The 20,635-nt window shown below is 46.1% G+C and overlaps 1 protein-coding gene across 15 annotated transcripts in view; it reads left to right on the forward strand.

The window, feature by feature from the left end:
* The first annotated feature begins 254 nt into the window (after positions 1–254).
* Positions 255–20,635, forward strand: part of cadpsa (Ca2+-dependent activator protein for secretion a) — a 583,962-nt gene continuing 563,581 nt past the window's right edge. For 9 of the 15 annotated variants that reach the window (XM_086001515.1, XM_086001518.1, XM_086001522.1 and 6 more), the window contains exon 1: positions 257–951. In XM_086001515.1, the coding sequence (XP_085857641.1) occupies positions 616–951 (336 nt within the window). In that variant the 5' untranslated portion in view covers positions 257–615. Of the gene's footprint in view, positions 952–20,635 lie in introns of all 15 variants that reach the window. The other 6 variants (XM_086001514.1, XM_086001512.1, XM_086001513.1 and 3 more) reach the window with 3 other exon arrangements.

The raw sequence follows: 20,635 nt of genomic DNA on the forward strand, positions 1-20,635 counted from the left end.
AACCCTTTCCCGTTTAAATAAAGGTAACTTCGAGGATTATTAGTTTCGAATACAACAATGAATTGCTGATTTCTGATGAAACTAGTTTGTTTATTTGAATGTTCCAGTTTATGCATTGTATCGAATGACAATGGAAGGCGGCGATGTGCCCTCCCTCGGGTGCAATGCATCTGCAATTTATTACATATTGCGAGTCGAGTCAGATTGTCAAGCAAACAATCCTTGCAGTGAATAGATGTTCTCCGATGTGGCCGTTCGTTTTCTGCTTTTAGCTGCGTTGCAGACCTGAAGCAGGAAGTGGTGGCCATCGATCACATTTTATTGACAGAATCCGGGAGGCAGAAAGGGATTGTGGATGAATAAAGCCTCGATCCCGAACTGTGCACATCCCTAATACCTTCTGTCGGTGAGAGGAGAGTTAAATCACAAAAAACGTAAGCAACCGGCTTCCTGCCTGCTGACAATTCGTGCAAAGCAAAGAGGAGCTCGCTTCCTCCCTGCCTCTGTTTACTCGCACGGTGGCTCCAGCTGCTGACGGTGCCGTCCCTGTGCTTTATTTTGTGTCTGTGCAGTGTGTGCATGTGAGTGAGAGAGTGTGCAGGTCAACACACGAAAATGTTGGACCCGTCGTCTAGTGAGGAGGAATCGGAGGCGATAGTAGAAGAGGAGAACAAGGAGGTGCAGGCTCCGGCCCCGGGAAGTCGGTTGTCCCCGAGCAGGACCAGCGAGAGCAGCGGGGGACTGCAGCCCAGCAGCCGGAGCAGCAGCATCCGACCGTCCAGCCCCAGCCCGTCGGTGGTGAGCGAAAAGGAGAAAGAGGAGCTAGAGAAACTGCAGAAAGAAGAGGAAGAGAGGAAGAGAAAGCTTCAGCTGTACGTCTTTGTGATGAGATGCATCGCCTACCCGTTCAATGCCAAGCAGCCTACAGACATGGCGAGGAGGCAGCAAAAGGTAAGCCAGCCCAAGGAGGGCGAAAAATCCCTGCCTGCCTCAAATCACCCACAGCCATTCTAGTTCCAAGGGGACACCACGTCCTCTGGAACCGCTTTAACCTCGTGTTAATCAGCTGATGGCAAACAAAATGCGATCAGTTTTTGGCATTGCTGATGTCTTAGATCTGCCGTCAGAGATGCTGGAAATGAATCGATCCGAGTGCTTATTTTTGCCTCTCACTGCAGCAGCAGTACTCACACAGTTCTCGGGCGCCCAGAGCAGCCAGTCTGCATGGAAGCACTTTGTGGCACTTGTGTCCTTAAATAGAACCACTAATTAGCAGTTCAAGGTGACTTCTTAATCACGGCGGGGAAGCGAAAGGCAACTTTGCGCTTGCTTTGGATTTGTGGCTGGGTTTCAGACATTGCAATCAAGCCAAACTCTACCCAGCTAAATGCAAAAAATAAAACTTGATTTAAAACGCATCGCTATCAAAATAAGATCTGTGAATTGCCCTTTGTTCTCAGAGATGCGCATCTTTTAAATCGTTGCCCGACAGCACATACTGACATATCGAGTGAAATAGTGCCATTCAATAAACCCAAGACCGGTTTGCGACCTGGTTTATCTGTTCATTTTTTTCGGAACTCTATCCTAATAGACAAATAATCACACCTGCACTCCGATATACATGGGGCGTCATCGTCCTCATGTGTTGATCACTGTCACCGCCAAGTGGCGCTGAAAATGGTTATTACTGATAGCGTCACTGTGCTAATACATTTCACAATCAGCCCTAGTGATAGCTCATATCTAACTCAAATATAATATTATTTCCAGATGCTATATGTATGTATATAGATATATAAATTGACGAGTATGTCAGTACGGCTAGAACACTCCTTATTTTATGGACCCACACTGGCATGTCACCGTGTGTAACATGGGCTGTTTCCACAGATCATTTCATGGTGTCCTCAGATGACGACCCTTGCTGCTTTTGTACTGCATACAGCGCTTACTGTCCCTAGTGGCACACTTGTCATCTGGGAATCTCTGATTCACATGTTTGCTTTAGGAAATACTATGCTTGTTCTTTTGTAATTTAGTTTAGACCTTTTTATCTCTGAAAGTGGGGAACTGAAAAAAAGCTTTGCTCTTGCTGGCCGAATTCCAGTATTCCACACTTTCTTTTGGAGTATTTACATTGCCTTTACTGGTAACAGATATTCGGAGTATTAACTGCAAACAGTTATTTTAGATGCTGCTTGGGTATATTACATATTTTGTAGCATACGATGAATTATTCTGCAACAAAATAATTTAAATATAAAACTCCACTAGTCCGAGCGGCTTGAACAATAAATTGGTCATTTAAAGTCACTGTAAATCACAGGCTCTGAAGAAGGAAATAATGTGCCAATTAAAAAAAAGAATTGTTTGGGTGACAAAGTAATATTGATATAATTAATATTTGTTTAAATCGCTCCTTTAAGTTAGATTGTTGCGGGTCCAAATGACAAAATAATTCAAGACTTGTTAAAACATTAAACAAAGTCACAATGAAATGTAATACAGTAGTTAATAATCAAAGCAATCTTGATCTGCTTTGGTAAGCCTTTAGAGAATTCAATCAATTTAAAATATGCCAACAGGCACGCTGAAAACAAGATCGTAAATACTTTATGCATACAAGCACTATTACCATTGTAGTAATATGTTGTAATTATACTTAAAGAATTCTGCAGGTCAGTATCTTTAATGGAGGAGCCAGATTTTCAGGAAGAATCATGGTTACTCTATAATAATCTGTGAATTAGGTGGGCTTCTCCGTCATACCACAGGGAGTGGCTGAGGCGAATGGTATAGATGCATTAAAGGGGAGGCTAGATAAGCATATGCAGGAGAAGGGAATAGAGGATTATGCTGATAGTTAGATGAGGAAAGGATGGGAGGAGGCTCGAGTGGAGTATAAATGCCGGCATGGACTGGTTGGGCCGAATAGCCTGTTTCAGTGCTTATTTTCTATGTAATAATAAGGATATTAATACTCATCGTGTCCTCCATAATTTGAAATGAAGTACAAATTTTATGCACAACAGTAGTATCCAATATACTGCCAGATTAAATGTATGTCCTGTACTGTAGAAATAATGTCCAAAATATAACCACGACTTATTACGCTTCTTTTAAATTGCAGTGTGTCCCTGCAGAGTTATAACACTGGTAGGAAGTACAGAAAAACCATATATATTCACATACAAGGTGACACCACCCAAATTGCTCCCAAAAAAGGGGAAACCCATGGCTATCGTACAAGATGAAGGTCAATATTATAGAGCTTCTATCCATCAACCTCTCCCCTTCATCTCAGCTGGTATTCACAAATACATTTTCTCGTTCTTTCTCATTTCAAGCAGCGTATGCCTATCCACTGTTGCTCAACCCCTCCAGTGCCATAGTATTTAAATAACAACTCTCCCTCCCATTTTCAATCAAATAAGTAAAATTACCTCGCCCTTATCTATCCTGCTAGGCTGCGTCTGATTCTTAAATCAGCAGTGGAAGCTTGAGCTGAATTTGGGAGGGGGGGAAACAGTGTGCTTGAGCCGCTGAACAGTAGTGGCTGCTAGCAACGCAATGATATGGCATTGCTACTGGGAGTACCATCTGCTGCTAGGAGGGCAATTCAAGAGAGAATGTGGCTTGGTATAAGACGACACCACCCCGCACCCACTTACCCACTTCTCGCCCCAAGCAGTGCCATAAATTTCTAGTCTCATGTACAAATAGATGTTTAAACTTTATTATCTGATTTGGTGATAAGTGTTGAGAATTATTGTTCTTTTGGAGGTTGTTAATTAGGATTTTAAACAAATCTGTAGCATAAATATGAACCAGCTTGATCCTCCGAGCTGGGTGATGCAGAGATTCAGGCTTAAGTTCTGCATGACCCGTAAAATTACTAATAACACAGAAACATTTATGCATTTAGTGGTCGAAGCTCACTATCAGGGCACCCAGCATGCTTAGTATCAATCTATAGTTTCATTTTATAAGAGATACTGGATATAGAATTTACTTTTGCTTAACTTTAATCAAATGCTGGTTACCTCTTGAGGTACTATAACGATGACATCACAGATATCTTAATCTGCAGTGTGACCATCTTCATGCATCATCATCTACACTAATTACTGATACTGACACAAAGTCAGACCTGAAATGAGTAAAAGTTAAAATAGCACTGCCTGGATTCTGCATTGGGCAATAAGTAAACAACTATAAAATGTGGAAAATATCTTCTCCAAGTACCAATGCTGGCAGTAACATTTACCGCCAAGAAGATGGTATCGGACAATTGAAAGCAGGTCAATGAAATTACTCGCCCTTATTCCATTGTTCCAATTTTAAAGTGCCACTGGAGATATGGCCAGTTGGAGCTTAATCTCAGCTCTCCGGTTAAAAACCTATACTCTCCTCTTCGACAAGGCTGGAATCCGCTCCTTAGTGGGGCAAGACTCCAGTGAATATATTTCATTTTTTTCAACAGGATCCCATGAAAATTGGTCTAAACATTGCCAAAATACCTCTGAGCAGACACTTATATATTATAATAGATAGATGGGTTACTGCCAGCCAATTAAAATTCATTACATCCCATTGAGAGAAAAATCTAGACTAGATGTTCTAAAGAATAAGAAATCCCATCTAGAGATGTAGAAGCAGCAATCTCGTTTTGGGGTTCATCTCAGTGTCATAATCTGCTTGACTTTCAATCAGATTTTATGATGTTGCCTGAACTTGTTGATTAAATTATTCCTTTGCAATCACTCTCAGTTCTCTATTTAATCAATGCATATTTTTACCTTTTTTTTCGCTGGGAGCTTTTTATGTATATAATAATCTGTCCAAATTATCCTTTGATGTCTCAATGTATTATATTTGTATTGTATTTATTTAATTAATTATATTTATACATATTTTATGTGTTGGATCCATATTATATTCCTACAGATCTTGGTTTCCTGTTGCTTTTATTCATGTTGTCGATCTTCCTCTGTACCTCAGCCTCCTTCCGTTTTCCTAGTAATATTTACAATTCTCTTCTTTTCTGCTCGGCAGCCATTCAGAAAGTGAATCTGGCATTGAAACAGCTGTTGCAGGTCAGGTTACCCAACATCATACCTGAATCACTGCTCACTTCTACACCACATTTGCTGAAGACGGGACAAAACTTTACTTCCAATCAAATGATTTGAAACATCTTTAAGTATCACAAGTGCACCTGTTACTGTGCTTTATTGGAAATTAAAGCACTTCTTGAAGTTTGATTGCCCACAAGGCCTTCAGTTTATAGATTACAATGTGTTCCAATGATCAATCATTGCTTATCATTTTGCATCCTCCATTTAAATGCATTTAATAAAGTTTTTAGTTCAACAGCAGTAGAAACAACTTGCGTTTATATCGCGCCTTCAACACTGAAAAAATGCCCCAAGATGCTTCGCAGAGGCATAAGGGAAAAAAAATAACTGCCAAGTCTTGGAAGGAGATATTAGGAGGGGTGATCAAAAGCATGGTCAAAGACAGTGGTGGGCAAAATACGGCCCACAGACCATATCCGGCCTGCAGTTCATTCTATCCAGCCCACTGGACGGGACCGGAGCTCGAGCTGCACATTAGTCTGAGTCGAGTCGTGGCTGCTCATCTCGATGACTCTTTCACCGAAGAAAGCGACCAGCGCTGCGTCTTTCCTCTCCCGGTACCCAGAGTACGACGGCAGGGGGTTCTCCTCATTGCCTTAGACACGGGAGTGGATCCTGAAGTGCAAGGACTCCAGGTAATGGCATGCGATTGTAGTTCAGGCCTTGCGAAGCCTCAGGCTCCCGTACGCAGCACACGAAAAAGAGAAAACCTCGCGTGTCGGAGGCCCGGCAGACTCCAGCCGCTCTACCAAACAGACACTTAGGCCGTGATTTTGCCATCGGAGGCGGGTTCGCGTCGGGTTGGCTGCTCGGTGGGTTCCGGTCCCGCTGCCGGTTTCAGCCGCACTGAAATAACGATTTTGACTTAACTGGGCTTATTAAGCCGGTCGTGCGTGTTACCCGGACCAGTCAGTGGGTTCGGGTCTGCTGCTCGCCTCTGCTGACGTCTTCCATTCAGCTGCATTTAAGGGGCCCATGCAGCCTTGGTGTTTCTTTCATATTCTGCTGCTTCTCAGTGTTACTGATAGCGAGATGATTGGTTCAAGAGCCAAGGCTTCTCCCTGATTTGATGATGACCCGCTCCATGCTCTTGTGGAGGGATTGAGAGGGCACAAGGAGGGTCTGTTTCCCTCCAATAGACGGAGGAAGCCTCTTCAGCAAACCAAGGCAGCCTGGCTGCAAATGGCTGAGGAGGTGAGCGCCAGGGCTTTGTGTTCACGCACCTGGGTTCAGTGCAGGAAAAGGTTCAATGACCTGCTACGCTCAGCAAAAGTGAGTATAACATCACACTTACCTTCAATCTGCTCCCCATCTCCTCTCCTCACCAGCACTCTACGTTGTCAACCTACTCCTGCACATCCCATCTTACCCTTACATCCCTTGCACCCTTAACCATCCCTCTCTCTATGTACACTATCACTTCACCATTCTACAATGCACGCCTCACACTCGCTATCACTGTTATGCAATGGCAACAATTAACAATGCACAGGGAGGGTCCTTGGTATTGGCACCTCACTCCATCTTTCTCTCCCTCTGAGCATCTATGCTATGGATGCTCTACACTCACTCCAACATTCTCACTCAAACTCCACTTGTGTCCCTCATTGCAGGAAAAGAGAGCCCACAATAAGAGGGAGAGGGGGAGGACAGGAGGAGGGCACATTCCATGGTGCATTTAACCACCGCTGAGGAGGCTGCTCTCGAAATCGTCGGAGGTGCTGAGGAGCTGGAAGTGGGGGACGGAGAGATGGGCGCAGTAGAGCAAGCTGGTGACAGAATAGATTTGCAAACCTCTCATTTAGATTTCATGAGTGACTGATATGGTATCTGATGTTCATACAGATTGAGTTCTGATCATCTGCACCATGGGATGTGTCTGCCACGTTAATTTCACATGTCTAACTCATGCCTTTACTCCCCCACAGGACCATCGAGAGCCCCCCTCCCCACTGTCCAGGAGGAAGAGCTGGAAGACTCCTCAGAGAAGCTGCAGCCTCTGAGGGAGCAGCGTCAACAGGAATGAGTGCACCCAGCACCAGCACACAAACACACACCTCGGTGGGTCCTTCGTGAGATAGAGTAGTGTTGTCACCTGGTGTATCACAGCTCACAAGTGAGCATCAGCAGATGGTGGAGACAGGGACAGCAGTGGAGAGTCCTCGTCGGAGGCTGCAGGGCGCTCCTAGCTCTGCTCAGCTGCATCTGGACCCTGTGCCTCTGGGGCCATCCAGAAAGAGAGCGGTGCTGGAACTTCAGCAACAAGTGCAGGAGTCTCTGACAGGGTTTGCAACCACTGTAACTGCGAGTGTGCAGAGATGGAGGAGTCCATGTCAAACATGAGCAATGCCGTGGTGAACGCAATGGCGAATGTAGGTGCTGCCATGGAAAGGATGGCAACCTCCATGGAGGACATAAATCACCAGATTCAAAACAACATGGTGACTCTTCTAAATAGATTGTCTGCTATGAAGGATAGATGGGCATCTATTGAGGAGAGGAACCAAAGGTACATGGACATCCCCATTATGAGGACTGTCAGTACAGAGACGGGTCCTCATGGCCCCACTGATATGCAGCAAGGTGCTTTCCAGCTACTTGCTAGCAGTGAAGTGTGGGTGACCCATGAGAGGGATGTTGGTGGTCGACAACAAGGAAGTGTGGGCTCCTCTCCAAGCGCTCACACTCCTATGCCACTGCAGAGCCCTCGGTCAGGGCCCTAGATTCCTTAAATAGAAACATAGAAACATAGAAGATAGGAGCAGGAGTAGGCCATTCGGCCCCTCGAGCCTGCTCTGCCATTCAATGCGATCATGGCTGATCATCCACATTCAGTACCCTGTCTCTGCTTTCTCCCCATATCCCTTGATCCCTTTAGCCTTAAGAAATATATCCAACTCCTTCTTGAATATATTTAATGAATTGGCCTCTACTGCCTTCTGTGGTAGAGAATTCCACAAGTTCACCACTCTCTGGGTGAAGAAATTCCTCCTCATTTCTGTCCTAAATGGCTTACCCCTTATTCTTAGACTGTGACCCCTGGTTCTGAACTCCCCGACCATCGGGAACATCCTTCCTGCATCTAGTCTGTCCAGTCCTGTCAGAATTTTATAAGTTTCAATGAGATCCCCTCTCATTCTTCTAAACTCCAGCGAGTATAAGCCCAATCGACCCAATCTCTCTTCATACGTCATTCCTGCCATCCCAGGTATCAGCCTTGTGAATCTTCGCTGAACTCACCCCATGGCAAGAACATCCTTCCTCAGATAAGGTGACCAAAATTGCACACAATACTCAAGGTGTGGTCTCACCAAGGCCCTGTACAACTGCAGCAAGACATCCTTGTTCCTGTACTCAAACCATCTCGCTACGAACGCCAACATACCATTTGCCTTCTTAACCCCCTGCTGCACCTGCATGCTTACCTTCAGCAACTGGTGCACAAGGACACCCAGGTCTCGTTGCACTTCTTCTCCCAATCTATTGCCATTCAGATAATAATCTGCCTTCCTGTTTTTGACACCAAAGTGGATAACCTCGCATTTATCCACATTATATTGCATCTGCCATGCTTCTGCCCAATCACCCAACCTGTCCAAATCCTGGAGTTTCTCGGTATCCTCCTCACAGCACACACGCCCACCCAGCTTTGTGGCGTCTGCAAACTTGGAGATATTACATCTAGTTCCCTTGTCTAGATCATTAATATATATTGTGAATAGCTGGGGTCCAAGGACCGATCCCTGCGGTACCCCACTAGTCACTGCCTGCCACTCGGAAAAAGACCCGTTTATTCCAACTCTTTGCTTTCTGTCTGCCAACCAGTTCTCTATCCAAGTCAATACCTTGCCCCCAATCCCATGTGCCTTAACTTTACACGCTAATCTCTTATGCGGGACCTTATCGAAAGCCTTTTGAAAGTCCAAATACACCACATCCACTGGTTCTCCCTTATCTATTTTACCAGTTACATCCTCAAAAAATTCCAGTAGATTAGTCAAGCACAATTTACCTTTTGTAAATCCATGTTGACTTTGTCCGATCCTGTCACTGTTTTCCAAGTGCCCTGCTATTACATCTTTTATAATAGACTCTAGCATTTTCCCCATTACGATGTCGGGCTTACCGGTCTGTAATTCCCCGTTTTCTCTCTACCACCTTTTTTGAATAGTGGGGCAACATTAGCTACCCTCCAATCCATGGGTAATGTTCCAGATTCCATTGCATGTTGGAAGATGATCAGCAATGCATTTACTATTTCTAGGGCCACTTCCTTAAGTGCCCTAGGATGTAGATTATCAGGCCTTGGGTATTTATCGGCCTTCAATCCTGTCAATTTCCCTAACACCATTTCCCTACAAATACTGATTTCTTTCAGTTCCTCCCTTTCATCAGACCCTATGTTCCCCGACATCTCTGGGAGGTTATTTGTGCCCTCCTTTGTGAAGACAGAACCAAAATATGTATTTAATTGGTCTGCCATTTCTTTGTTCCCCAACTGAGATGGCCGTCTCAGCTCCTGCACAGCCGCAGGTGGAGCAGGCTGTTGCGGAGCCCACCCAGGCTCCCAAACCCAGAGGACGGCCGCCAAAGTTGTCTAAGCAGGCGCAGCATAGAAGTGATCAAGGTGCCTCTACATCTGCTGATGCCACAGGGGAATCACCACGTAGAAGCACGTGTAAGAGAAAGTTAACACACAAATAGTCACAAGGGTAGTCACTTGGGTGTTTGGATCTAATACAAAGTTATGTTTCTCATTGTTATTTCAATTGTACTAAAGAAATGCAATGTCAAAGATTCAAAGAGTTGGCCTATGTGTGCTCAGATATGGAAGATGCACAATGAGGGGTCAGGGTGCCTTTCATCTGTAATGATGGTGGTGAGAGTGATAGGAAACTACAGTTTATTGTACAGATGCTGTATGGTGTGTTAAGAAGGTTGGGCAGACACACATTTCCATGTGCCAGCCACTGATGCCCAGTTTGGGTTCCGCCAAGACCACTTGGCTCCTGACCTCATTAAAGCCTTGGTCCAAACATGGACAAAGGAGCTGAATTCCAGAGGTGAGGTGAGAGTGACTGCCCTTGCCATCAAGGCAGCATTTGACCGAGTGTGGCATAAAGGAGCCCTAGTAAAACTGAAGTCAATGGGAATCGGGGGGGAAACTCTCCACTGGCTACAGCCATACCTAGCACAAAGGAAGATGGTTGTGGTGGTTGAAGATCAATCATCACAGCCCCAGGACATCGCTGCAGGAGTTCCTCAGGGCAGTGTCCTAGGCGCAACCACCTTCAGCTGCTTCATCAATGACCTTCCCTCCAACATAAGGTCAGAAATGGGGATGTTCGCTGATGACTGCACAGTGTTTAGTGCCATTCACAACTGCTCAGATAATGAAGCAGTCCATGCCCACATGCAACAAGACCTGGTCGAATGTTCAGGCTTGGGCTGATAAGTGGCAGGTAACATTCGCGCCACACAATGACTATCTCCAACAAGCGCGAGTCTAACCACTGCCCCTTGACATTCAACAGCATTACCATTGCCGAATACCCCACCATCAACTTCCTGGGGGTTACCATTGACCAGAAACTGAACTGGACCAGCCACATAAATACTGTGGCAACAGGAGCAGGTCAGAGGCTGGGTATTCTGTGGCGAGTGTCTCACCTCCTGACTCCCAAAAGCCTTACCAACATCTACAAGGCACAAGTAAGGAGTGTGATGGAATACTCTCCACTTGTCTGGATGAGTGCAGCTCCAACAACATTCACGAAGCTCGACACCATCCAGGACAAAGCAGCCCGCTTGATTGGCACCACATCCACCACCTTAAACATTCACTCCCTCCACCACCGGCGCACTGTGGCTGCAGTGTGTACCATCTGCAAGATGAACTGCAGCAACTCGCCAAGGCTCCTTTGGCAGCACCTCCCAAACCCACGACCTCTACCACCTAGAAGGACAAGGGCAGCAGGTGCATGGGAATACCACCACCTCCAAGTTCCCCTCCAAGTCACACACCATCCTGACCTAGAAGTATATCGCTGATCCTTCATCGTCGCTGGGTCAAAATCCTGGAACTCCCTAACTAACAGCACTGTGGGAGTACCTTCACCACACAGACTGCAACGGTTCAAGAAGGCGCCTCACCACCACCTTCCCAAGGGCAATTAGGGATGGGCAATAAATGCTGGCCTTGCCAGCGACACCCCCATCCCATAAACTAATTTTAAAAAATGTGTTTGCTGCTTAAACGTACGTGAATCAGGCATGGATTAGTGCATTCCTAGCCTCACGGCCAGCAATGGGCTCGCGTGCTGGTGGAACTGGCACATCTGCCTCTGCAAGGTCTTTCTCATCTGACGCTTCCTCCTCCTCCTGTTTTGAGGAGGCTGTGCGCTGAGCCACTTATTCCTCAGGCAGCGGTAAGCCACACTGCAGTGCGATGTTGTGCAGTGCACAGCAGACCACAATGATTCTGGAGACCCTGGCTGGTGAGTACTGTAGGGCTCCACCTGATAAGTCAAGGCATCTGAATTGCATTTTGAGCAAGCCGATGGTTTGCTCTATGATGCTTCTGGTGGAAATGTGGCTCACATTGTAGCGCTCCTCAGCTTCGTTTGATGACCTCCTCATTGGTGTCATTAGCCACGTCTTCAGGGGATAGCCCTTGTGTCCAAGTAGCCATCCAGAAAGTTGGGTTGATGGATTGAAGAGCTGAGGCACAGTAGACTGCCGCAGGATGAACGAGTCATGGCAACTGCCAGGGAACTTGGCGCAAGCATGCATAATGTTCTTCCTGTGGTTACACAACAGCTGGACGTTAAGGGAGTGGAAGCCCTTGCGGTTCACAAATATAGCTGGGTTGTGATGGAGTGCCCTAATGGCTACATGTATGCAGTCTACAATGCCCTGCACTCTTGGGAAGGCTGCCATCTTTGCAAAGCCAACTGCACACGTGGTAACACTTGCTTCATCTGTGGAGAAGTGGATGTAATTGTGCAACTTTGCAAAGAGGGCATCGGTAACCTGCGTGATGCAACTGTGTGTGGCTGACTGGGAGATGCTGCTGATGTCTGCACCTGATCCCTGGAAGGGCCCTGAAGCAAAGAAATTGAGGGCGGTGGTGACTTTGACCGCCACTGGTAAGGAATGTCCACACGCTCCTCTGGGCTCCAGGTGTTGGTGCAGCATTGTGCAGATGTCAGCGACTACCTCTCGCGAAAGTCTCCGCCTCCTTTGGCACTGCTGCTCACTCATGTTGAGGAAGCTCATCCTCGGCCTGTAAACCCTGTGTTGGGGGTATCTCCTGCGGCGAGGTGCAGCCCTGTGCTGACGCCCTCTGCCCGGTGCAGCATCAGGTGGCTGAGGAGAAGGTTGGTGCTCCTGTTGTTGCTGCTGTTGTTGTGCCTGGTTCTGCTGCTGCCGTGGCTGCTCTTCCTCCAATTCTGAGGACCAGGATGAGAGGCTATAAATGGTTCCCATTCCACTGGTATATATCTCAGTTGAGGAACAATAAGCGTTCTGTCAATGTGGGGAGAGGGTTTTCCAAGGAGGTCACAGTGCATATGGATCTCAGATTAAACACTTACAAGCTCAATAGACCTGCAAAATGTGCTCCAAAACCTCAAAGCACAAAGTTCTGCCATCTGAAAGTGAGCCAGATTACAGGTCCGCTTTTATGCTGCAGGTGCAGGTGTCAAGAATTCAGCTGCTTGCTTAACCCCGGCACAATCAGCTGGCGTGTTTGGCGAACGATGTGGAACACGCTGAAAATGTTGCAAAATGGGAAGAGCCTCATAAAATGGGATTATCCTGGCAGTTAACAAGTTGTTAACTGCCTTAAGTGGCTCTCCCACCGCTTGGTGCCGGGTCTGATCAGGACTCGCAGGCCCGACACTCTGTAAAGTTGCGCGGAGGCGGGTTTGCAACCCGCCGTCAATCATTCCGATTTTAACTCTGGACCCGCCTCCAAACCCGCCCTCTGAGCGCTGGCAAAATCGCGGCCATAGTCTTTCAGTACAACAGATCAATTAATTGATCTATCATTTAATTCATTCAGTAACAAAAGGTTTCACTTATTTTACACTACTTTTTGTGTATTTAAGATAGTATCTGACTACTATCTGAATTTATTATGTTTATAAATTATTAGGACGGTAGAAGTGGGAGTGATGATCAACAGAGTGATGATCAACACTATGAGTTGGCCTGTTTCAAATTTACCAATTTAACACTTTGCTCTCATCAACGTACGCGGTCCCTTTAAATTTGTTGCACAGTATTTCTTCCAGCGACAGGAGCTGGTGAGCAGCTTGCGCGGGACCTCGCGATTGGTGCACGACCATGCAGCTTTGGGGAAACATTGGTGTGCGGCCCTTAACAGCTCACCAAAACTTGTTAAGTGGCCCTTCAGCCCAAATAATTGCCCACCCCTGGTCAAAGAGGTGGTTTTAAGGAGGATTTCATAGAGAATTGGGGAGGGAATTCCAGAGTGGAACCCTAGGCAGTTGAAGGCAAGGCTTCAATGGTGGGGCAAAGGTTTTTTTTTGTTTTTGGGATGTGGGCATTGCTGGCAAGGCCAGCATTTATTGCCCATCCCTAGTTGCCCTTGAGGAAGGTGGTGATGAGCTGCCTTCTTGAACCGCTGCAGTCCGTGTGGTGAAGGTACTCCCACAGTGCTGTAGGGTAGGGAGTTCCAGGATTTTGACCCAGTGACAATGAAGGAACAGCGATATATTTCTAAGTCAGGATGTTGTGTAACTTGGAGGGGAACTTGCAGGTGATGGTGTTCCCATGCGCCCACTGCCCTTGTCCTTCTAGGTGGTAGAGGTCGCGGGTTTGGGAGATGCTGCTGAAGAAGCCTTGGTGAGTTGCTGCAGAGCATCTTGTAGATGGTACACGCTGCAGCCACGGTGCATCGGTGGTGGAGGGAGTGATTGGTTAAGGTGAGGGATGGGGTGCCACTCAAGCTTTGTCCTGGATGGTGTCGAGCTTCTTGAGTGTTGTTGGAGCTGCACTCATCCAGGCAAGTGGAGAGTATTCCATCACACTCCTTACTTGTGCCTTGTAGATGGTGGAAAGGCTTTGGGGAGTCAGGAGGTGAGACACTCACCGCAGAATACCCAGCCTCTGACCTGCTCTTGCAGCAACAGTATTTATGTGGCTGTTCCAGTTAATTTTCTGATCAATGGTGACCACCCCAGGAAGTTGATGGCGGGGTGTTCAGCGATGGTAATGCCGTTGAATGTCAAGGGGCGGTGGTTAAACTCTCGCTTGTTGAAGATGGTCATTGCCTGGCACTTGTGTGGCGCGAATGTTACTTGCCACTTATCAGACCAAGCCTGAATGTCATCCAAGTCTTGCTGCATGCGGGCATAGACTGCTTCATTATCTGAGGAGTTGTGAATGGAACTGAACACTGTGCAGTCATCAGCGAACATCCCCACTTCTGACCTTGTGATGGAGGGAAGGTCATTGAGGAAGCAGCTGAAGATGGTTGGGCCTAGGACACTGCCCTGAGGAACTCCTGCAGCGATGTCCTGGGGCTGAGATGATTCACCTCCAACCACCACTTCCTTTGCGCTAGGTATGACTCCAGCCAGTGGAGAGTTTTCCCCCTGATTCCCATTGACTTCAATTTTGAAGATTGGATTTCATCTCCACAATGACCGTACGGTGGTCACTGCAGCCAGTGCTGTCATGGGCAGATGCCTCTGCGAGAGGTAGATTGGTGAGGACGAGGTCAAGTATAGCAGCTGATCAAATCTCCTCTTTAATGGTTGACCTGCAGTTGATAGTCAGCAATCCAATAGTGCTCCTGCCAGGTTTTATATTCATGTTTCCCACCAGGCGTGTTTTACATGGGAAAAGGGTTAAATTTGCAAGGGCCTGTTAAAATAAGATTATAGAGGCCATTTAGTGTTTATTAAGGGCCTTAAATATCAGTCCCGCCTGTTGGATGCGGGACGGAGTCGGGACCATCAGACACGCCTGAGTTAAAATTGCTCGGAGTCGGGAGCCAGGGCTTGGTCAGTAGTGGTGCTACCGAGCCATTCTTGGTGATGGAAATTGAAGTCCCTCACCCAGAGTACATTCTGTGTCCTTGCTACCCTCAGTGCTTCTTCCTCAGTGTTCAACATGGAGGAGTACTGATTGATCAGGTGGTAATCAGCAGCAAAGGTTAGGGGAGATGCATAAGAGGCCAGTATCAGAAGAGCAGAGAGTTTGGAGGGGCGTATTGTAGGGTTGGAAGAGATTAGAGAAAATCGGAGGGGGAAAACCATGAAGGGATTTAAACACTAGAATGAGAATTTTTAATTTGAGACATTGATGGACTGGGAGCCATTTCAGTGAGGGACGATGGATGAGCGGGACTTGGTGTGGGATAGGATGCAGGCAAGAGTTTTGGATAAGCTGAAGTTTACAGAGGGTGTCGGATGTGAGGCTGGCCATGAGAGCATTGGAATAGTGACAAAGGCATGGATGAGAGTTTCAGCAACAGATGGACTGAGGTGAGTGTGGAGGCATCACTATTGGTCTTTGTAATGAAGAGGATTGGAAGCTCAGCTTGGAGTCGAACAGGACACCTGAGGTTATAGACAGTCTGAGACAGTGGCCGGGAGGAGGATGAAATTGCAATTGATGGCAAGGGTACAGATTTTGTGGCAGGGTCGAAAACATAAGGCTCGATTTTCATTGAGCCGTGGAGTCGGGCTTGGAGGCATGCGGGGGGTTAAAATCGCAAAAACTGGCGGGCGGGACCCCCTCCCCGCCTGCTTCCCGACTCCGAGCAATTTTAACTCGGGTGTGTCTGATGGTCCCGACTCCATCCCGCATCCAACAGGCGGGACTGATATTTAAGGCCCTTAATAAACACTAAATGGCCTCTATAATCCCATTTTAACAGGCCCTTGCAAATTTAACCCTTTTCCCACGTAAAAGACGCCTGGTGGGAAACATGAATGTGAAACCTGGCGGGAGCACTATTGGATTGCTGACTATCAACTGCAGGTCAACCATTAAAGAGGAGATTTGATCAGCCATGATTTGCAGGTGACAGGACTTAGTGGTCTCAGGTCTGGGGCAAATTTTACAAGGCTTAACCACACCTCTGGAAGGTTGGAGCCTCACACCCATCTCCAGTGTGACCTCCTGGGAAACCCCTCTCGCCACCTTCACTCAGCGCTTCCTCAATGGAGGCATATACCAGAAGCATGGGAGCCATTTATTTCCTTCCCATCTGGGCATTAGAGGAGCTCGAGCACCAGCCGCGGCAGCAGCAGCACCAGCAACAGCAGCAGCAGCAACATCAGCAGCAGCAGGAGCGCCAGGCTGCTGCTCACCCACCTGAAGCTGCACAGGCCAGAAGGGGCCAGCACCTGAAAGTGGCTGGAGAGCACCTTGCTGCACATCAGGGGGGCCATGGGGACCCGTATCTGCAATGGCAGTCCTACTCAGAAGGACTTCCATGAAGGTCTGGTTTCTCTGTTCAATAGATGCCCATCGCTCCTCAAGAGATGTCATTCTATTCTGAACAATGACCATGTTTTCCATACCCTGGCGACTAAGCTCCTCCATGGCTGTAGCCATCCTCTCCTCTACAGTAGCAATCCTTTCCACGGAGGTAACCATCCTTTCCGTGGTGATGCATTCATGTGGCAATGACTCCACAAAGGCTCTGCTCATGTTCGCTATGGACTCCTCCATTCGCTCCACACTCGCAGCGACCCTAGAGACAAAACCTGCCAGAGACTCCTGCATCTGTGCCTGGAGTTCCATCACCTCTGATCTTATGGATGGACCCAGAGGCAGAGGGTCGACATGCTGCTGAGCCGAGCTGGCAGAGTCCTGCGCCCTCCGACTAGGACTCTCCACTGCTGTCCCTGTCTCCACAATCTGTTGATGCTCACTTGTGAGCTGTGATACACCAGGTGACAGCACTACTCTATGTCCCGGAAGTCCCACCGAGGTGTGAGTGTCTGTGCTGGTGCTGGGTGCACTGAATTCTGCTGATGCTGCGCCCTCAGAGGTTGCAGCATCCTCTGAGGAGTCTGGCTGCTCAGCCTTTTCTTCCTGGCTAGGGGGGACGTATGCTTGTGATAGTCCTGTGGGGGAGTAAAGGAAAGAGTCAGAGATGTGATGCAAAGGCTACATGCACATAGCTTTTTGCAGATGCTCATAAGTCCATCTGTTACAGCTTCACAATCATTATCAGTGACTCATGCAATGTCAAAGAGAGAGATGGGAAACTTTTCTGTCACCAGCTTGCTGTGTTACACCCGTCTGTCCGTCCCCCATGCGCGAATTATCCTCTATTCCCATAATTTCCAGGACGGCCTCCTCCCAGGGGGTCAGGTGGGCTATTGAGGCTGTCCCTCCTCTTGTCCTGGCTCGTTCTCTTTTGTTGTGAGCTCTCTTTTCCTGCAATGAGGGAGACAAGTGGAGGTTGAGTGAGAATGAAGGAGTAAGTGTAGAGATTGCATAGCATAGATACTTCGAAGGAGACAAAGATGGAGTGAGGTGGCAAGACCAAGGGCCCTCCCTGTGTGTTGTCAGTTGTGTTCAAAGCATCAGAGTGATAGGGAGTGTGAGGGCTGCATGGTCGAATAGTTATGTGAATGTGAGCATAGGGAGAAAGGGAATGGGTAAGGGTGCATGGATGTCAGTGTCAAGTGGGATGTGGAGGAAGAGATTGCTAAAGTTGAGTGCTGGTGAAGAAAGGCAATGGGAATCAGATTGAGGGTGATGGGAAATTCATACTCACTTTTCCAGTGCGCTGAAGGTCGTGAAATCTTTTCCTGCACTGTATCCAGGTTCTGCGGGTGACTCCCAAGGAGTTGACCTCCTCAGCCACCTGCATCCACACTGCCTTGGTCTGAGTGGGAGGCCTCTTCCTCCCTGATGAAGGGAAGAGCACCCCCCTGTTGGCCCTAGCCCCATCCACTAATGCCTGCAGTGCCACCTCGTCAAAGCGAGGAGCTGACCTGGCCCTCCCGCTTGTCATATTTGCTGCAACTCCCTCACACTGCACAGTCAAGAAGCTTGGCAGTCTGCAGAAGAAGCAAGGCTTGCTGTGGACCTTAAATGCAGCAGCAATGATGACGTCATCGGAGGGGACTTTCAGCCATGAAAAACCCCTTTGCAAAGGCTTCCCACACGTTGGAAATCAATTGGCCAATTCAGTTAAAATTGCGTCAATCGCCAACATCCATTTAGATTCATGTGGGAAACACAAAATTCAGATAACACAACACCATCCCGCACCTGAGTTAAAATCCCCCCCCATAGACTTTGGTCTTACCAATGTTTAGCTGGAGGAAATTGCAGTTCAGTTATTTTTGTCCCTTTTACCTCTCACAACTCTTCTCTGAGAATGCAAAGTAAAAACAAAAGCATAGATATTCTGAAACCACTAAAAACCTTTTGCTTTTCTGAGATTCCTAGTTAATAGGCAAGATGGTTCCTCCAAAAAATGTTAGTGAGAAGTTTCCAATGCCTCAGCAATAAAGATTGCCAAATTTAGGAATCCAAAGTGCTATGTGACAATACTGTGTGACATTTGAACAACTTATCTTGTCTTTTTGTTAGGGGTATGTTTTTCTCTGTTTGCTATTTTTAGCACAAAGTAGACTTTTGCTTATAATCTTGCCTACTTTTCCCTAAAAAGTAGTAAACAAGAAAATATCACTATTTTAAAACTGCAAAATGATTAAATAGTCAGTAATTATCTTCAGATATGCCAGGAGTAATTATTTCCATGCAATAATTGATATATGTTTGCAAAATGGGATTAAGTAAAATTATAGACACATTTGTGGAATTCAATGTCTGGATTATTGGTTATCTAACCTTTTAAACTGATAAAAAATACTTTTGTCTCAATACATTTAAGATGTCATATTCTGTACTTTAATTTGCCTACACAACAGTGACTGCATTTCAACAGTTATCCATTGGTTCTAAAGTTCTTTGAGACATCCAGAGGACATGAAATACACTGTATAAATGCCCACTCTATCTTTCCTTCCTTTTTTTGTTTGTTTCTTATCGTGCATTGTAGAGTAATGTGTTTTAGTTCCATAGTTTTCATAAATTCAGTTTGTAAAAGTTTAGAATTATCATACAATATGCTTATTTTAGACTGCATAAATATAATCAGTTTTTCTGAACTAATGAATACCTGCGAGTGATCACAAAGATGTAATCTAAGGTATTCAGATAAAGACTTAAAGCTTTGAAGGGAAATTCAGGCGGTTCATAACTGTAATCTGTAACCTTGTACTCATTTCCTTATTTTTTTTTTATAATAAGACTAATATTCTGATCTGGCAGGGGAAGGGAGAGAGCATTGATTCAGTTCTAATCAATTTTGTGCCAGCAGCAGATTTCAGTGCACTTGATGTGTGATCATATTCACACAATGACGTTGGCTTGTGACATCTACAAATGAATCAAGGAAGAAATCTGTAATTGATTGCTGTGCATCATCTGAAATTAAGATTTTAACAAATTTAGCTTGAAATCATGAAATAGATTAAATAAAAAGAAATTCACAAAGTGGAAAAAAACTTCAGGTGCAGACCACTTTGAACTTTAGAAAAGCCACAGGAACTTATACCAACGTTACCGTTGATCATTATGAGGACAGTACTCCAGTACTCTCACTGAAGCATCAGTTCAGCTCTGAAGAAACCTTTTTGCTATGTAAGCTTTGGCAATATGGTTCTCTGTAAACTTTCATGCCAATAAAGCATTTGAATTGGAATTGAATTGGAATTGGATAATCTATGTTTCTACCAACTGGTCTCAGAAGCCGCATATAGCACACTGACATTTTTGGTCCTTAGAGAGATGCTATTTTACATCTCTCATGGGAGCTGTGCCCAGCTGCCCACAGTTCACAGTCACGTTCTATGGTAGACAGGAGCATCTTATTAGAACCAATTTTTTAAGTTTTCTTACAAACTTTTTAGGTGGAAAATATAATTACCAAACACTTTTGAGGTTGCTTCACACTGATAAGGGATTAATTGTGCTTAATGAAGTGTTCTATCAGGCGAAGGATTATAACCAGAGCAGGTCAAAGATCTTATCATGCATAGTCAGCATGGTTTTATGAAGGGGAAGTCATATTTGACAAATTTGCTGGAGTTCTTTGAGGAAGTAACATATAGGGTGGATAAAGGGGAACCAGTGGACGTAGTGTATTTAGACTTCCAAAAGGCATTTGACAAGGTGCCACACAAAAGATTATTGCTTAAGATAAAAAATCACAGGATTGGGGGTAATATTCTGGCATGGATAGAGGATTGGCTATGTAACAGAAGGCAGAGAGTTGGGATAAATGGTTCATTCTCAGACTGGCAATCAGTAACTAGTGGTGTTCCGCAGGGGTCAGTGCTGGGTCCCCAACTCTTTACAATCTATATTAACGATTTGGAGGAGGGGACCGAGTGTAACATATCAAAGTTTGCAGATGATACTAAGAT

The sequence above is a fragment of the Somniosus microcephalus genome, chromosome 11, assembly GCF_052327205.1.
Source record: "Somniosus microcephalus isolate GS21.2 chromosome 11, FLI_Smic_1.0, whole genome shotgun sequence".
Classification (NCBI taxonomy): Eukaryota; Metazoa; Chordata; class Chondrichthyes; order Squaliformes; family Somniosidae; genus Somniosus; species Somniosus microcephalus.